This window comes from Amphiprion ocellaris, chromosome 13 (genome assembly GCF_022539595.1).
Source record: "Amphiprion ocellaris isolate individual 3 ecotype Okinawa chromosome 13, ASM2253959v1, whole genome shotgun sequence".
Taxonomy (NCBI): domain Eukaryota; kingdom Metazoa; phylum Chordata; class Actinopteri; family Pomacentridae; genus Amphiprion; species Amphiprion ocellaris.
In genome coordinates, this window is record NC_072778.1 from 12,544,407 (window position 1) to 12,561,413 (window position 17,007).

The 17,007-nt window shown below is 39.2% G+C and overlaps 1 protein-coding gene across 2 annotated transcripts in view; it reads right to left on the bottom strand.

Annotated features, from left to right (window-relative positions):
* glra4a (glycine receptor, alpha 4a) overlaps positions 1–17,007 on the bottom strand; it is a 54,626-nt gene that overhangs the window by 16,381 nt on the left and 21,238 nt on the right. For both annotated transcript variants that reach the window (XM_023271075.3, XM_023271076.3), the window contains exons 2-5: positions 6,413–6,543; positions 3,749–3,816; positions 2,009–2,232; positions 138–220 (exon numbers count right to left, since the gene is read on the bottom strand). In XM_023271075.3, coding sequence (XP_023126843.1) covers positions 138–220; positions 2,009–2,232; positions 3,749–3,816; positions 6,413–6,543 — 506 coding nt within the window. The remainder of the gene's footprint in view (positions 1–137; positions 221–2,008; positions 2,233–3,748; positions 3,817–6,412; positions 6,544–17,007) is intronic.

A 17,007-nucleotide genomic window follows, 5' to 3' on the forward strand; every position in this document is an offset into this window, starting at 1 on the left:
TAGATATGATAGAGTTCATGTCTCTTTGGAATATAGCCAGGATAGACACTTTGCAAGACAGGCAAAAGGTAGAAAAGAGGAAACCAAAGGGAGATAAAAAGAGAAGTGTGAGACAAAAGGAAGAGGAAGAAACTCACAGCTTTCAAGCTGCATGGTACAGGTCTGAATGTCCATTGGGAAATTCTTCAAGTCCATAGGGCAGGACAGGGTAAGAGTCAGCCTGAGATAGAAAAACAGATTGGAAGAGAGAATAGAAGCCAAAAGGGGATGTCAAAAGGCACACAAGGGCTCAGGGAAAAGACACCAAACATAAGGAGGCATGATAGGTCAACAGATCAAAAAAGAACAGAGAAATAAAACAGTGTCAAGTTGCTTTGTTTTACATGATATAATATAGGAGTCTGTATGAAAGTGTTCAGTCTAATAAAATTGGATAAATGTAAGAACAGTAGATTGGAAGGCATGTTCCGTTACTGTGCTGTTTGATGACTCTGTGCACCACAGTAATAGCAAAGTAATTGGTGGAGGCATCCTTCCTTTTTTTTGTTGTGGTGTTGATGCATTAAGCCTTCAAGAATTCTTAGAGAAGAGAGAGAGAGAGAGCTATTTGGGAGTCTGTCTGGAGGAGAGCTGTGTAATTACCTGCTGTAATGCATTGCCCAGAGGCGAGACAAGAGCCGCCAGCAATATACACACAGGCACCTATTTGCTACTGTGTTATGATGACACAATATTTTATTCACCAGCACAAGAACAAACTACAAATACTCCAGTGACTGACTCTTCTAACATTGCCTAAATTGTATCATGTGCTTAGAGCGCACAGAGAGGTTTCATCCATAATTGCCAAAGGTAGTTAGTAAGCAAATCTCGAAGATGCAGTAAATCAGTGGAATGAGGACGTGTGATTATCTGTGTTTGCGATACTGTGACTCTGTGAGCAGACTTTTGTTGCATGTCTCTCGCGCTTCCCAAAGATGTTGCCGTTTGGAATAAATCAAGCATATAAATGATGAAAACTTAAATGTTGTAAATGCAGTCATGTATTGGAAAATATTGAGACAACAGATTTGTGACGACATTAAAATTTCTTTGGGAAAGTCGCACAAGAAAGAGCTTTCATGAAGGGATAAATCTTGTGTTTTCACGGATAAAATTTCTACTTTGGACCAAAAACAATTTCCTGCAGTTGCTTTCATGCCTAAAATAACCAAAGACTTGGTTGTTAGAATACATTTTGTGCACCTTTAGTCTGCTCATCAATTTGTTTACATTTCCAAGATGTTTAATTCAGTAAAATAGGAACTTATGTGACACGCGAGCAACAGCTAAAAATACCTCCTTGCTATGGTGTAATAAGCCATCTGCAAAATTCCCACCTGGTGCAGAGTGTCATTAAACAAACTGACTTCAAAGCCTCTGTCACACACTTGCCGCCTGACATTTCCGTCAATTTTTTCTTCCTTGCTTGCACCCTATTAGTATTTCGGTGACCTGCAGTGCGCCTAACTGGGTAGAAAGGTGCGGTGGAGGGGGGGTGCATGTGACTGGCAATTTAGCATTCTGCTGCCATTGTAGTCAAGAGGTCATGTATGTTTGGGATTTGTTTACTTTCTGCCAGGCTGAATAGAAATCATATTTTCAGCTATTTTTTTCCACTTTGTTTGGCAGAAACAGACTTCTCCAGAGAATATTGTCTCTTGTTTCATGTCGATCATATAAATTAAACCTCAGACACATTTATAGGCCGCACAGAGTTCAATTTTTTGTTAAGGTAGTCTGTCCTGAGATACAAATGAAGGCCCGTTCTTACTGTAGCATCTAATTAGTGCACATTAAAGCAGTTTCTAAAAAAAAAAAAAAAAGACTTATTTACCAGTAACCTCTTAAAAGCAGGTATAATATCAAAACACAGGTTTTGCACACAATACTGCAGCTGGAGGTTGATTAGAACCCTGAAGGTATTCTACAACTACTCATAACTCAGCACTCAGCGGCTCTGCTTTACCTGATGCTGTAAAGAACACTGCCATCTTGGAAAATCCGCAGCAGCTTGTTATCAGTGGTGACCTCGTGGAAATTGGCTCCTTTCTCGTTTGCAAAGAATAAATCAGGTTTCCAGATAGAGTCCAACATGGATGGATCCAGATCAAGGGAGTCGTCTGGGTATTCGCTATATGCCAGACGAGGGTCATTCCATTTTTGCCGTAGAAATACATTGAGCCTGTAGTCCTGTGGAAGAACTCAGAGTAGTTAATGGAAAATATATCACCAGTGGAGGTTGTAGTGTAGATGTAGAGCTTAGAAAGGGATTATTCTGCTGTAGTGTTGAGAACTTTCTGGGATTGGCGTGATACTAGTCATTGCTGATGCGTTCTTATATGATTTGAAGCCACTGCACTCAATGGAAGAAGAAATTAATAATAAAAAGTTTCTGTCTTTGGATAGAGACTCACTTTAAACCTTAGATATCCAAAACTGAATTAAGCTGTATGAAAATTAATTTTATGTGCATATAAACATGTGTGATAAAACTCTAGCAACAGAAGTAAGCAAGGAAGTTGTTCAATGGAATGTTTAATAGTTTTGACTTAAATGCATTAGATGCAAAGTGACATGAAAGCAGCTAATGAAAAGGACCGGCTCAGTTGCAGGAACAAACCCCAAGCGTGCTCCCTCCCTCGCTCCTGTCTGTCTATCATATCCCTTGATAATGGAGCCACTTCACCCTCCATCACTTTCCCTGTGGGTGGCGTGCAGGTCTCCTGAGGCATGTTAGTCTGAGCTAGAACTCCCCTTGTGTAGGTTACAGTCAGTGGGGATCAGTGTTTCCCCTTGCAAGACAGGCTTTGTGGTCTGAAAACAACCTACAACCCTAGATCCTCCACCTAAAGGCCAAATTCATGCTTTCCATGTGATGTGAATTTTGTCACCCACCCAAGTCTGCAAGGGTTTACGTGGATCGCCCTGTGCTGCTGGTGAGCTGAGGGTTGACAATGCCAAGGACACGTACTGAACACAATCCTGCCTGCAGCCAACTTACATGAGTAATTAAATTAGAATTCTAATCTGTACCATTAATTCACAATTCATCTTTAAGCACTGTAGATTGTTGCTTTCCTGACTTGTTCACCTCATTTATCAGAATTTAAAAACATGCTTCACCAGCGCGTACAGTGACATCATTAGTGTTGCTGTTCTCTGGGCTAACCTGACCAAAGGACCGACCCTCTGGAACTCCCTCAGTTACCCTCGAACACTTCACTGCTGTATTGCACTGACCCAGCAGCCACAACACTGTAAATGCAGACTTAAGGGCCGCCATCTTTCCCGTCCTCTCTCCCTTCCCCCTTTTCACTCATTTTTTTTCTCAATTTTTCATTTTAATTGCAGAGTGGACAGTTCATTATCAGCATGTCAGTGACCCATTGGTCTCTTAAGGTTGCACTATTATGCTCCAGGAAACAGAAATGAGGGAATGGCTTCAGCACCAAGAGGACAGAAGATGTTAGAAAAGGGGGGAAAATTTTAGTATTTGAAGATTTTTGTATAAATAATCTTGTAAGTGGAGTGATACAGTGAAAATACTACAAACCATCAGTTCCATAAACAAATGAATTAAAAGTACAGTGAAACATTTATGGGTAATTTAAGTTTGTTGTGTGTGTGTCTGTTTGTTTTCTTTTAAGAAAAAACATTTGCATTTCTAACATATGTACAACACCGGTAATCCTCAAGGTTTTCTTACCATGGTAGTTTCTGTGATCGACCCAAAGCTATTGATGAAAATATTACAGGTGACATTCACAGGTGGGCCTGAGGGAAGAAACAACAGACAGAATGAACACATTCCTTTCAGATGGGATTTCTAAGATTGTACCACATTAAAAAAAACACCTATTTTAGTCTGTATCTCCTGAGGCTTCTGAAAAATTTCCGCAGATAGTTCATTACTTTTCATTCTCGTACAGTGTTTGTGACTGGAAGTGTTGCCTCAGTGCAAATTGTGTCAGTTCTGATGTTAAAGAGGCTGCTATTTAACGGCACACCAAGTGTCTTCTCTTTTCAGGCCCTTCACTTCAACTGTAATTACAGTGGAAAAGTGTTAAGAAAAACTCTAGAGGACTAGATAACATTGGGATTGTTAAAAATATGAATAGGGAAGGTCATTGAGATGTACTTGCCCACATTTTAATATCTGAGAAAATGTATTCAATCCTTTCTACAATCCTGTCGAATAAGTCACGGATAATGTTTTATAAGGTTATATTTAGGGCAACCAAAGTGCTCAGTTAAGGTTAGGCAATGATTGTGGTCTCGGTTTAAAACTGAAAAAAATCAATATTGACATGAAGGTTTATCGTTAAGGCGTGTTTGTTGCCTAAATCCTGCGATTTTCAAACTCAAAAGCACGCTTTCCAAGCTTGGTGCAGGTGAGTCAGTCAGAGGTGTGCAAAGAGATGTGAGGCAAAGATGCTGTTGGTTTGGCAGCAGGAGCAGCTGTGCCAACCAGCTTGTGGAAACAATTATAGCATTTTATAACCTTTACCGCGCAACTGTCACAATTTGCATCAAAACAAAAGATTCCTCTTTGCTGTGATATTCGTGCAACAATAGCTTCAGAAGTAATAAAATGTTATATTTAGAATAATGTTTTTGTACCAATACCATCCACCTCAGATGTTCCACAATTTAGCGCAAGATCATCCCCCAAAACATAATTAAGATAAAAAGAAATGGAAATAGTAATAGGAACTTTAAAATCCTTCAATAGCTGCAGAAACTCAGGGCAGGCATGAGGTAGTGCACTGGAACTTGCAGCCTGTTTTAGGTCAGACCAAACCTTAATGTGTGTTCCAACCACTGGAACTGCCCCTGTAGAAGCTCTTTTAGGGCCATTTTCTGGGAACAAAAAATTAACTGTTCTTGGGTAAGTGTTTCTGAGTGGCCTCAAAAAATTGCTGTGCAGGTGTGGTTAAAATCAGAGAAGGCAATAACAGATTTGTTAAACTCAGAGACAAAAAGTGCTTTTTTTGATGGAAAAAAGAAACTTTACACTAGTTTGTTCTCGACGTTTTCAAAAAAACTGGAGTGATGTTCAGTACCTACTATTTTTTGTTGTTGTTTTGCTGCATTAACTGTGTAGATAAAACTGTTGGATCCTTCACAGCAATGCGAAAAGAAAAGCTGAAAGGTTAGTTTGGAAGCCATGTCATCTTTAATTCTTTAATTCTCAATTTTTTTATTTTTAATTTCTAACTTTAACCTTCAGTCTTATTCTTTAATTTTTAAACTGCCCAGTTCCTTTGTTTGATATGTGTGCTAATCTAGCTAATTATTCATTTAACTTATCATTTTTAATATTTATTTTATTTGACTGTTCTACCTTGTCTCCTTATGTCTTGCTTGATTGTCTCTGTGTTTGCATGTTTTCACTGTCAAAGCACCTTGTGAACGCCGTTCTTAATTATTATTATATATATATTATTATTCCTCTAAATGTTCCTTGAGTTCCTGCAGTGGAAAGCCACTTATTATTCTTGCATTTAATTTGCAGGTTGATCTTTCCACTAAGTTTCTGAACATCATTCCATTTAGAAAGTAGTCCCTATGTAATACTATGAAGCAGTCACAATCACTTGGGGAATAAGAATATTGTGTGTTTTGGAGCTATTCTTCCTATAATTTCAGGGCAATGAGAAAACTCTGAAATTTGATGCAAATTGTGGCAGTTGTACCATAAATGTTTTAAGATATCTTAATTACCTCTATCAGCTGTGGGTCACAGCTGCTCCAGCTGCTGTAAGCAGGTCAAATCAACAGTATCTTTGCCTCAGATCTCTTTCCACGCCTCCTGTCAACTCGACTCCTCCACCATGCCTGGAAGAAGTACCTCGCAGTTTGAAAGTCTCAGGATGAGAATCCCGGTCCCTTGTATTAGAAGTCCTGTGCTTTATATGTGCACCATCTACCCAAACCCCCTCCCTGTGACTTACATGTGGTACAAACTGTCCCTGTACAGGAGGAAATGTTGCCAGTGAGCATAATCTAATTCAGGCAGCAGTTGCTAAAGCAATTTAACAGTTCAGTATATACATGTAATTTCTTCGAGACAGCATCGCAGTGTGTTTGTACAGCTTGGTTAAATATCCTGCACCTAAACTAAGACTACAAAAATATTTGGTAATTACAATGAAGGGTAATATATAATGTACATACTAGAAAGCTGGAAATCTCAGGATCATACTCGAGTTCTGACAGAACAACATACAGCTCTTGCACATGAGATTGCTCAGCTTTTTTGCTTTCACAGCACAGATCCACTGGTGTTTGCTTTGCTCTCTAGTGCCTGTGCTTTCTGCTGGCTTTTCTTGAGGGCTACTGTGATGGTCTGCCTTGGCAAACTCTGTACCTTTGAAGTTGGGTCTGATGCGGGCATCATATCCTGACGTTTTCCCCATGAGCTTGTCCAGGAAGTCAGAAGGTGACAGCTGTGGTCCTGCCCTGCTGGGGGGCTTTATCTCCTCCTTACAGGAGCTCAGTCTGAAAATACCCAGGGAGGGAGGCAGAGACAGGAAAAAATACAAAGAGAGAGGATTTGAAAAACAGTCGAGCAGGAGTGCATGTATGTATGAGAGGTAGCAGTGGGGGTGGTGGGAAAAAATAATGAGAATCCAACAGAATGAGGAGCGAACTGCTAGTCGGTCATCAGCAAAAAATACCCAGTGGTAGGTGAGAAATGAGGGTGAAAAATGATGACCGAACGGCTTGCCTCAGCTGGCAACTAAAAGCTTATCTATTTTGCATCATGTCTGAGACTTATTGTGGTTGTTAGGGCCTAACTACTGAGACGCAAAAAAGAAACAGTGGTAAACTTGTCCCTTTTCTGTGCTTCCCACTGCTCGCGGCTTAGCAGTGGTAAAGCTTGACAGATTGATAGCTCAATTGTAATGCTATGAATGTCACACCGGGGAGAGGAAGGAGTTGATACGAGCTCCAGTGAGGCTTCAGCAGCCAATGACAGGAATAACCAACAGGCCAGAGTGAAAGTAAAGACAAGACGAGCGACAGAGTGAAATCTTAAGGAAAAAGCAAAGAAAGACAGAATGCTCTTTAAACGAGGAACCCTGGTTCATAATATATTTGATTTCTGTCTGGCCCCTGCTGTAGCGCAGCATATTGCACCCCATGGTTTTTATACAACTGTAAACAGTTCACGATCTGTCATGATCTAAAGCTCTGGAGTACAAACGGCAGGTTCAATCCCCTCCGAGGCACAGCTCTGCTGATGTGCAAGCCAGTCACTGATCCACCAATCTTACGGCCTCTTAGCTGTATTTAGAGTCACATAAACCGCATAGTCAGGGGCTACAGGATGGGGGAGTTTGTGGAGGATATTTTTGGATTTTCAAGAGTGAAGCTGAGGTGATCCTGAGATATATTCAATTTGTGATAGAGGAGGCTCTGGTTAGGAATTGAAAATGAAGCTATAGTGTTGGCTATTGCTGTGTATTGTGTTAGATTTATGAAGTCCACTTTCCAACACCAGACATCTACTTGTACTTGATATTTTATAATACCCAACAATAATACTTGGGCAGATTTCATGTTTATATTCGATACAGACTTTTTACTGACACACATTTATCTTTCCTCTGGTCGTTCATGATTGGCTAATGATTCTCAGCCTTCAGATTGAAACCAGCATGCTGCCAATTCCTTAGTTCCCTTCAAGAGGAACTGACATCTTTCAATGTCTGAATTTTAATGAACACAGCCAGCTGTATGTATCAGCCAACTAATTGTTAAGTATTGCATCGGCAGTGATTATACTGTAAGACACAGAACACAAGCTCTAAACACTGCAAAGCTGCAGGTTGCATCAAGATGCCCTCTTTTTCTTTAATTTATAATTTCTCCACAGGACAAAACATGCCACACATACATAATTCATATGATAATTAAATCTGAATTGAACAAAGAATTGTAACACACTACTTTAAGGTTTGGAGAAAATGGTGGGTTTGATTTAAAAGAAACTGTAAGGTCTGTAAGGGATTGTGGTCACGGTTTAAAGAACACAATGTTGATTGTTGGTACATTATGAGATGTGGTCTTCTGTGTCAAAGTTGGATGTTTTAAGCACAAATATCCACTTGGATGGACTATAAGAGGCAGTGCAATTATGAGACACTGCTTGTGCCTTTTGCTCCTAATGAGACAAGAGGCGTAATTTAAAGGGCTGAATAAGCTCCTTGTAAAGTAAAATTAAACAGAAGTTAGTTTCTATTGAGGGTGGAATCTTTTATTAACATGTTAGCATGTTGCCATGCCTTATTTAAAGTGTGTTCTGACTGTGTGAGTGTGAATAGAAACAGATTTGTTTCAGGAGTCCACACTACAAAAAAAAATAAAAAATCTTGGCCAAAAATTTTTGACAAGAGAAGAAAGGACAATTGGGGGGAAAAACTAAGTTTTGAGTTCAAAGTCTAAGCTGTCAGTCAAATACAAAGGCAGTACAGTCATTGTAGATGTTAATACAGTGAACATCTTAACAGTGCTGTTTATGACAAAACAATACAGATGGCAAAAAGCACTCATGCACTTTGTGTTTAGCCTGAGTCTTTAGAATGTTCACATAAGTTAACTGCAAACACTGTTGTCATTCCTGAACTGCTGCTGCTTGTTGGCTTCAGTTAAACATCCATGTAAAAAACACTTCCTGCATAGATCCAGAAACTTACAGCTGCAATTTAAAACCTAAATGTATGAGCTGTTTTTCAGATATGATGATATACTTCAAGTTGCTAGCAACAGAAAATGCAAGCATATTATGACTTTTGCAACTGTATTAATACTAAACATACAAATGTTTTTGACAGGTATGAAAAATTACATTTTTATTGACTTGAATTCTCATTTTTCAGCTTAGACTGCTACATTTATGTTTGTACTCTCACTGAAGTATGACTCACCAGATCTAAACTTGTCACTGGCACCGCATTTCTCCTCCACTTCCGCTATCTGTGTTTTACTGGTTTCAAACTCACTTTACTACTGGAAATAACAACAACCTCCAGGCTGCAACTTGCCAGACTTGCCAGAAAATTTAAAGTTTAGTAGAGAACTTAGATTGCGCAGCAAGGATGGGAGGTGCATTGGCTATTTTTTAATCAGTTCTCACCTCCCTGCATGCAAACGTTCCATCAAAACAAGTTCACATCACTATTTTGAACACTGATGCAGCCTTCGCTTAGCTCCACTCAATACGATTGCGATTGGTTTAGGGAAATACAAACAAGCTAGAGAGGTTTTTTCCAACAATATCAGAATGATAACATGCAGTCAGAGCATTCTTTTCTGCAGAGTGGGCTGGATAAGTGAGACTAATACTGCTGTAACTTCTCAGTTCTTAGTAGCACTTACTGAACCCAAACTAGTCGCAGTATTTACTGATGTTACTTGCGGTTTTTCAAACGTGGGTAGTGTGAGAAGTGTGCACCACTCCTTTGATATGAGCTCTCAGTCACTGTAAATTTCTTCTGGTTCTGCTTTGATCTGATTCATGATCAGCACAAAAACTAATTCTCACCAGTAGCTTCAGGTGTATCTTTGTATGCACAGCTGTCTCTTTAAAAGAAGATGCCGCTGAAAAATGCAGGAGAGGCTTCAAACATGTTGTGAAAGGGTGTATTTGAACCCAAACCAGAGTATTTCCTAAACTTAGCCAGGTAGCTTTGGTGCCTAAAACTAACCAAGCAGCCAAAGAAAATGGAACTTTAGTCTAGTCTTCAGGGTGAAAGTCTGGTGTCAGACCAATGTTACCACCTACACTTCATCCTCCTTACACAGACTTTATGGCTCATTGAAGTGGAAAAAAGTGCTTCTTTCAAAATATAATTGAGAATGCAGTTTAGCAGGGTTGGCTGTGCACGTCAGTCTTTCTTATACTTTAAAACTCAACTCTTGTTGGTCCCCTGACTTTACTCTGCTCTTCTTCCGCTGTGTAGTGATCCTGATGTTACAGTATATTGGTGCCGCTTTCATCCTTCTCACACACACTCGGTTACAAACACATGCAGGCCCACAGGGAGATGGATTGATGGTCAGACTCCTACTTGCAGTGAGCTACTGATAACAAACAGTCTCTCTTGGATTGTGCCTCTTTCACAAACCAATATGGAACAATAAGACGTCCTGCTTGGAGCAAAGTGTGATTTTTTTTTTCTCTTACCGGTGGTCGCAAGCATTCGAAGAAAAATGAATGTGACAGTAAACAGTTTAGTCTTTAAGAAATACTGACATAAGAAAAATGACTCTACGGCATGTGTTGACTTCAGAATGCTTTCTAATCACGGATGAAAGGGTCCATTAGATGACATTCGTGGGAAGAAAATCATAAAGGGGTTAATTATAGTCAGCGCTCAGTCTCAACATAGAAAGCTTACAGTAAGTCTATAAGATAAGGTTCACTGCTTCCCCCTATAATAACATGAGTCAGTGCACTGAAGTCTAAACTGTTTACCAAGACTTCCACATTATATTCTAGTGAAACACAGCGTCAATCCATGGAGCTGAGTGTGAGTCATTTCTTCTTGTTGATGGTAACAATCACAGCATGAGATTCCTCCGCTGCAAAATTCATGTTATATTAATGGTTAAAGACAGTGATCTGCATATGGTCAGTGCAGTAAATATTTATTCAGTGACTGTGATGAAAACATATGCTCTACATCTATCAGTGTTTCTCTCTCATGGCTCTTGTGTAGATTATTGATGCATAGGTTTGCTGATTATTATTTGATTAAATAGCATTTTTATGAGAAACATAACCAGCACTAGTCGCTGTTTTCTCAGTGCTTACAATCAGTTCAATCAAACGCAATCACAAGACCGAATCTTCAATTTCCAGGTTCATTACATCATACAGAGAACTAACAGAGCTGTTTGGCAACAAAAACATGTTTTATGTGCACATTTTCTCCTTGTCCTTGCCGTCAACAATACACCCACATGGCACAATATCTGCTTTCCTACTTATAGAACTAATATTTCTGACTTCCTGTAATTTTCCTCCTCTGTGCCTCAAGTGCAGAAATGTTAGGTTGACCCAGCCTGGTCATCAACTCAGGTCTTTAAGATACAAATAGATAAATTCATAATATTTAGAAAACGTTGGCAAATATCTTGGCATATGCAACAGTTCCTATAAATTCAGCATCACTAATATTGTTACCAGAGGCACGTAAAGACCAAAAGTAAAAATATTTTGGTTATGTGAATAAAAAGACCATTTTACGTCCATAACGCTGTTCAGAGAATAATCGTAGTGTGAGTAGATGCTTTGCGGTGAGATCTACGGCTGAACTTCTCACCCTCAGCAGTAGGCAGAGCTGTGGGTTTATGCTATCCCTCAGGGCCTACATCACCTCTCCATCAGCTCTCATGCATTTCTAATTGGACTCCTTCCTATTGTGTAGTAAGCCACAATGGGACCTTATATCACAGGGAGGGTGAAGGAAGAAACAGCCCAAGACCATGAGTGTCACAACAATTTTATCTTTAAGTTTCTGGCACAAATCCACCCATTTGAAAATGCCACTTGTGTTCCGACTAATAACTCCTGACAGAGGTTTTAGCTACAGTGAAGGAGGTTTAGGAAAAACTGAACTCCTTCCAAAGATTGACGTCTTTATTGGCAAACAGACTACGCTGTCTCACACAATTATTTTTGGATGTTAAGTCTTTTGAGGTTAATGTACTGTACAGCAGTCACTCTTAAAATGATTCCTACAGGTTCTATTGATTATAAAACCACAAGTGGAACTGCAAGAGTCTCCTCAGAACCTTTCAAAACTAAATGATGTGGTTCTTTGTCTGAATGATTCAATTATTAAGATGCTCTTTGCTGACATTTAATTAGCCTGACCTTTTGCTTCCCCCTGCATCCGTTTCATCTGAGCATCTGTGCCAGACTGCTGTCGAGAATACGTAACAACTCTTTCTGTTCTTCCATTAGAGAGCGAGTTTTGACTGTCACACTCTTGTTAGCAAATGACTTTATTTGGCTTTGAAAGTAAAGCTAATTCAAAGCTGAAATGCATTAATACACATACATTTGGGTACAGGAAACACTATAGCTATGAGAATTTGGCTGAAGAGAAAGTTGATTTAGTGTCTTTGAAATTTCAGTAGACCAGACAGTATTCCTGTGCATCTTTATTGGTTTTATTGACAAACCATTACCTCTTTATGTATTGAACTTCTCTTAGAGGAAGGTTATATTGACATGGGAAACATGATTTTAATCCCAGGACCTTTCCACGCAAAGTAATTAGACCCAAAGATTCAGCACTTTTGTGCTGGATGGCATTTGTATGGCAGCTATTCATCATCCTATTCTCACATGAACTCAAGTCAATGCAGCCTGCAAGAGGGAAACATTGTTATGACAAACCTGTCAGGACCTTGCTGTCAGCAGATCAACCATGGGAACCTACTGCATGTGCAACTAATCTGAAGCGCTAGTCAGCATTTGATTACCGTTCCACTCCACCTGGCCTTAAACAAAAAAATTCACTCAGCCATTAATTTTGATCAAAGTAACAGGCTCACCATGTGTACGCATGACCAGTGGTTCAGGAAAACAACATGTCGTCATTAATTTTCTGAAGACATAGATGCATGGACCAGTGCTGCTGGACATGGTTGCCTTGTTTTGCAATTTTTCCTCACAGGAAAATGCTTCTCAGGTAGTGAGTGGCTTTGTCTATAATAATAGAAAATGCATTATTATGTGTGGTAATATTTTAGAAAAGGCATTTATCCAGAATCCTTTTGTAAAGACTTGATCAGGGCAGGCTGAGATACATTATGAATCCTGAACATGGTCAGCTCAGGTGGAATGGCAGGAGTCATTTTAGCATGTGTCCTGAAGTGACTTGCCTCTGTTAAAGTGATGCAGCCTGAGTGATTATGATGGGAGTGAAGGAGGAAGTCAGGTAACAATATTTCAAAACAACATCTGAGTAGGTAGAAGGATGGGATGGATGAATGGGTCAACAAAATTTTGAATTTTATGTTTCAAAAAAAGCATGATAATGATTGCTGCATCATCTTATCCATGTGTTTTTATCATTAATGTTTTGACAAAAGAGAAAAGAAGAAATTGTTATTTTAACCCAAATCATGATGATTTTGATCAAACCTTGAAGTGGTTCTAATCTTTTAGGTTTTTTGTAAAAAGAATAAATTAAAAAATCTAAAAAGTGAAAAAGACTGCTTAAAGCAATGAGCCTACAGAGTAAAAATAACCTGAATCTGCATCTCCTCTTAGTTTCACAGACCTTTATTGTGAGTTTTGAGGTCATTGTTATCTGCACAGCCCACAATTTTAGTGTTGCCTTTCACTCTCATATCAACATTTTCAACAACAGTAGTTAACTGTTTTAACGGACTAAAAAAACTAACTTAAAAACCCAAATGGGAGATAGATGCAGTTAGCTAGTGAACACGGTGGAGGATTTACCAGACAGATATTTCACTCAGTGGTTGGTAGAGACCAAAAATGGACAAGAAAGAGAGCAAATATTGGACTTATATTTGTTCACTAGACAGAAACCTAACTTCAAATAAATGTTATCATTGCTGGGTCCTGCTCAATATCAAAATAGATAACCACTTGCAAACTAATTTTACATTTCATATTGTGAAGTGATCTTTGCCTGCTACTGGATGAGCCTATTCAAATCTTTCAGTGTTGTAACATCATAAAACAAATTTATTTTTAAACCGGTACCAACAAATGTTATTGTCCTGCTGATAAGGGCAATGCATAAGACAATGCCTTTGTGTGCTGCTCTCGGGAGAATGAAGAAACAGCCTATTTTATTGTTTAATTGGCCTTTTGTGACTTCCACATCTTTACTTTCCTGCTCTCCTGGAATACACTCTCCTTCCTGCGTTGGCCTTGAATCTTGGCACTGGATTTAAACCATGAGGGGTATATAGAATTGTCCAATATTGATGTCATTTCGAGGGATACTGTGCTGTTGCAGGCATGAAAAGTACAAAATCCTGTAAAAATGTGTAATGTTGCATTTCAGTGACGAAAGTGCTCAGGCAAAGAATGAATAGAAGCATAACCTGAGAAGTGGTGTCCGTTTCCAGTCTAGTGCATGATTTAGTTACAGGGAATATACTGTATAAGCACACACAGTAAAAGAAGCCAGAGCTGTCATTCTGTATATATTACATACGGTTCAAATGTATAAGGACATAAATGGACTGAGTTGGGGGGGAGGGGGAAGTAGGGAGGCAAGGTCAGCAAGAGACCAACAAATCTTTACATCTGCAAAATTCATTGCTTCCCCTTTTTCTCACAACATAAATCCTCTGTTACTGAAGAAGCAGAGTGGGTCATCCACTAATTCTAAGACCATATCATATGAATGCAGCCATTTACCAAATACAATACTCATATTCAATTCACAAGGCTGGTAGATTGGTTTTTACTTAACAAGATCTTATTCTGTACGATCTCAACCTTGCTGAGTCCCAGATTTGAAAGTAACAGATCAAAATTACACCTAATTATATGAGCTGGGATTCTTCTCGTGGAGTACAAACATTCTGCTAATTGCTTTTTCATTGAGAAGCTGGTGATCAGAAAAGCACATCATTTCACAGTATGGTTGTTTCCTGGTTTCCTACAAGGAAGCACTGGGGGATGTCAGGGCCATTAGACATCCATACATGAGCATACTAACTTTTTACTTCCATTAGCCTAATGGGAAATGGAGCAAAATTTCTCTCCGCCTGTTGAAACACATCGCTCTAATTTCCTACTTGCCAAATTGTCCTTGACATCCACTTGAGCCTTAGGTATTGCTCTCCTCGAAGGGCTCTCAAGTTGAGGTTGAATGCAGGGCTTTTAGACAATTGACACAACTTTCCATCCTGGCCTACCAAACCACACAAATTGATTCCAGTGACAGGTGTTTCATCAAAATCCACCCAACCATGCCATGCTTTAAGGTAATACAATGATATGTCATTTTTTTTTGTCTTTAATGACCTGTGTAGCCAGTGTCTTCTCACTACTGTGTATGATGGCCTATGGCTACTGCTGTCCGCTTTTGATCAATAGGCTCATTGGGGAATGGGATTTGAAGCACAGTGCAATTTAACCTTCCACATTCATCTTCAATGACATGACCACTGCCACTCCTGCACTGTGACACCTCTAGGTATGGAACCGCAGATACAGAGCCGAGCTTCCTCGAGTAGAGGGCTTCTCACTTAATCCGACCATCATGAAGTGAACCAGATGGTGATGTCCACTGAATATTGGAACTATCCCAACTTACTGACACAGTGTGGATGGAAGAACAGATAAAAACAGCACAGAGGCTAAAATGCACACAGAACTACTGTAACTTGGTGACAAAACATGCACTGACTTACTTGGTGGTGTCAGCAATAAACCGGAGTTAAGCAGGATTGAGGCGAAATGTGCAGATTAAGCATTCAGCACAGAGGGTCCTAGAGACAGTTCAACTCGGTTTATGATGTCATGGGAGAAACCTACAGGGCATATATGCATATTCTATGTAGATAAAAGAGAAGATGGATGGACTTGAAATTACTCTTGAATTTTTCAACCAGTTCATTTTTGAAAATGACCTCCATCTATAGAGTAATATGCCATTATGCAGATGTCGTTATGCAGCCATGAGGCTGGTGAGGAAGACTATTGTCTCTGACTGAAAGACAGTGGGCTACTGTCTTTTTTGTTTTCTGTTAAAGGATAAGGTGGGAAATATTTTGTACTTTTGGTAAAGTTCATGAAAAGTTAAAAACAAAGGTTTTATAACGTGTTTAAACTTTAGAAATATAACAAACATACTTTAATTTTTAAAAGATGCTGATGAAAACTGAAAGAGCAGGTTTCTGTGTATTATTATTTTTTGGTAATGTTAGTTTTAACCCAAACCCTGCAACAAGCTATTATGTATTTGTGTGTCAATAATACATTTTTAATATTCTGTGGACAACCATAACAGAGGCCTTTGGTACACAGGAATACTCTTTAGGCTATGGCCTAATTGATAGGATCAAATAACTGTTTGTTTTCCCTTGTCATAGGGTTCATTCATTTGCCTTTTAAAGTAGTTTTGCTTTACAGTGTACATGCGTAAAGGTGAAAAGAGTAGATGTATAATTAAATATAATGTATACTAGACTGGTTTAGCAACCTTATCACTACTCGTTTTCAAACCAGTGGTTACATATACAGCTGAGAGAACAGAAGAACAAAGGTAGATGGTGGATTGAATATATTCTATACAGTAGCAGACGACTCATTCCCACTAGATATTGTGGTGTTTATGGGCCTGCTTTCAATTCCAACCTTATCTTTGAACTATTTTTGCTCTCTTCAGCATTATCTTTGATCTTTTTGTTCTGTGGTAAAGGATAATTAGCTCAGCCATGAGCCAATGCTAATGTTATAATATACTTCCAGTTAAAGTATATTTAGCTGTAATGCAAAACCCCAGGGTTTAATGATTTAGATTAATCCATGCTAAACCAGAGTAAATCACAACTCTGTGGCATCGCTCATGCGTACTAATTTGTAATGCAATCTTTAATCTTGTGGGAGTGAAGCTTGACATCTCTGGAGTACCCAGCAGAAATGATGTTTCCAGGCTTGTGCCACAGTAATGACAAGGGCACAATGAGCTGTGGCTTGATGACAGATTTATGTTCATGTTTCTACAACACTGAACTCCAACTACCACCGCGGGCTTTTCCCGTGCAGCCCTAAACAAATCTGCAGCCGTCTAATGCATTATAGTCCAGTGACTTGAAATTCATGTCAGGGTGAAATATAATATTCTTCTCTTGATGACTTAATTCGTTTATCTGACAGAATCCCACTTTGTTAAATCTGAAGAAAGTGGACCAAAATTCCAACCCCGCCGTTGTTACGTCTGCTGTCAAAAT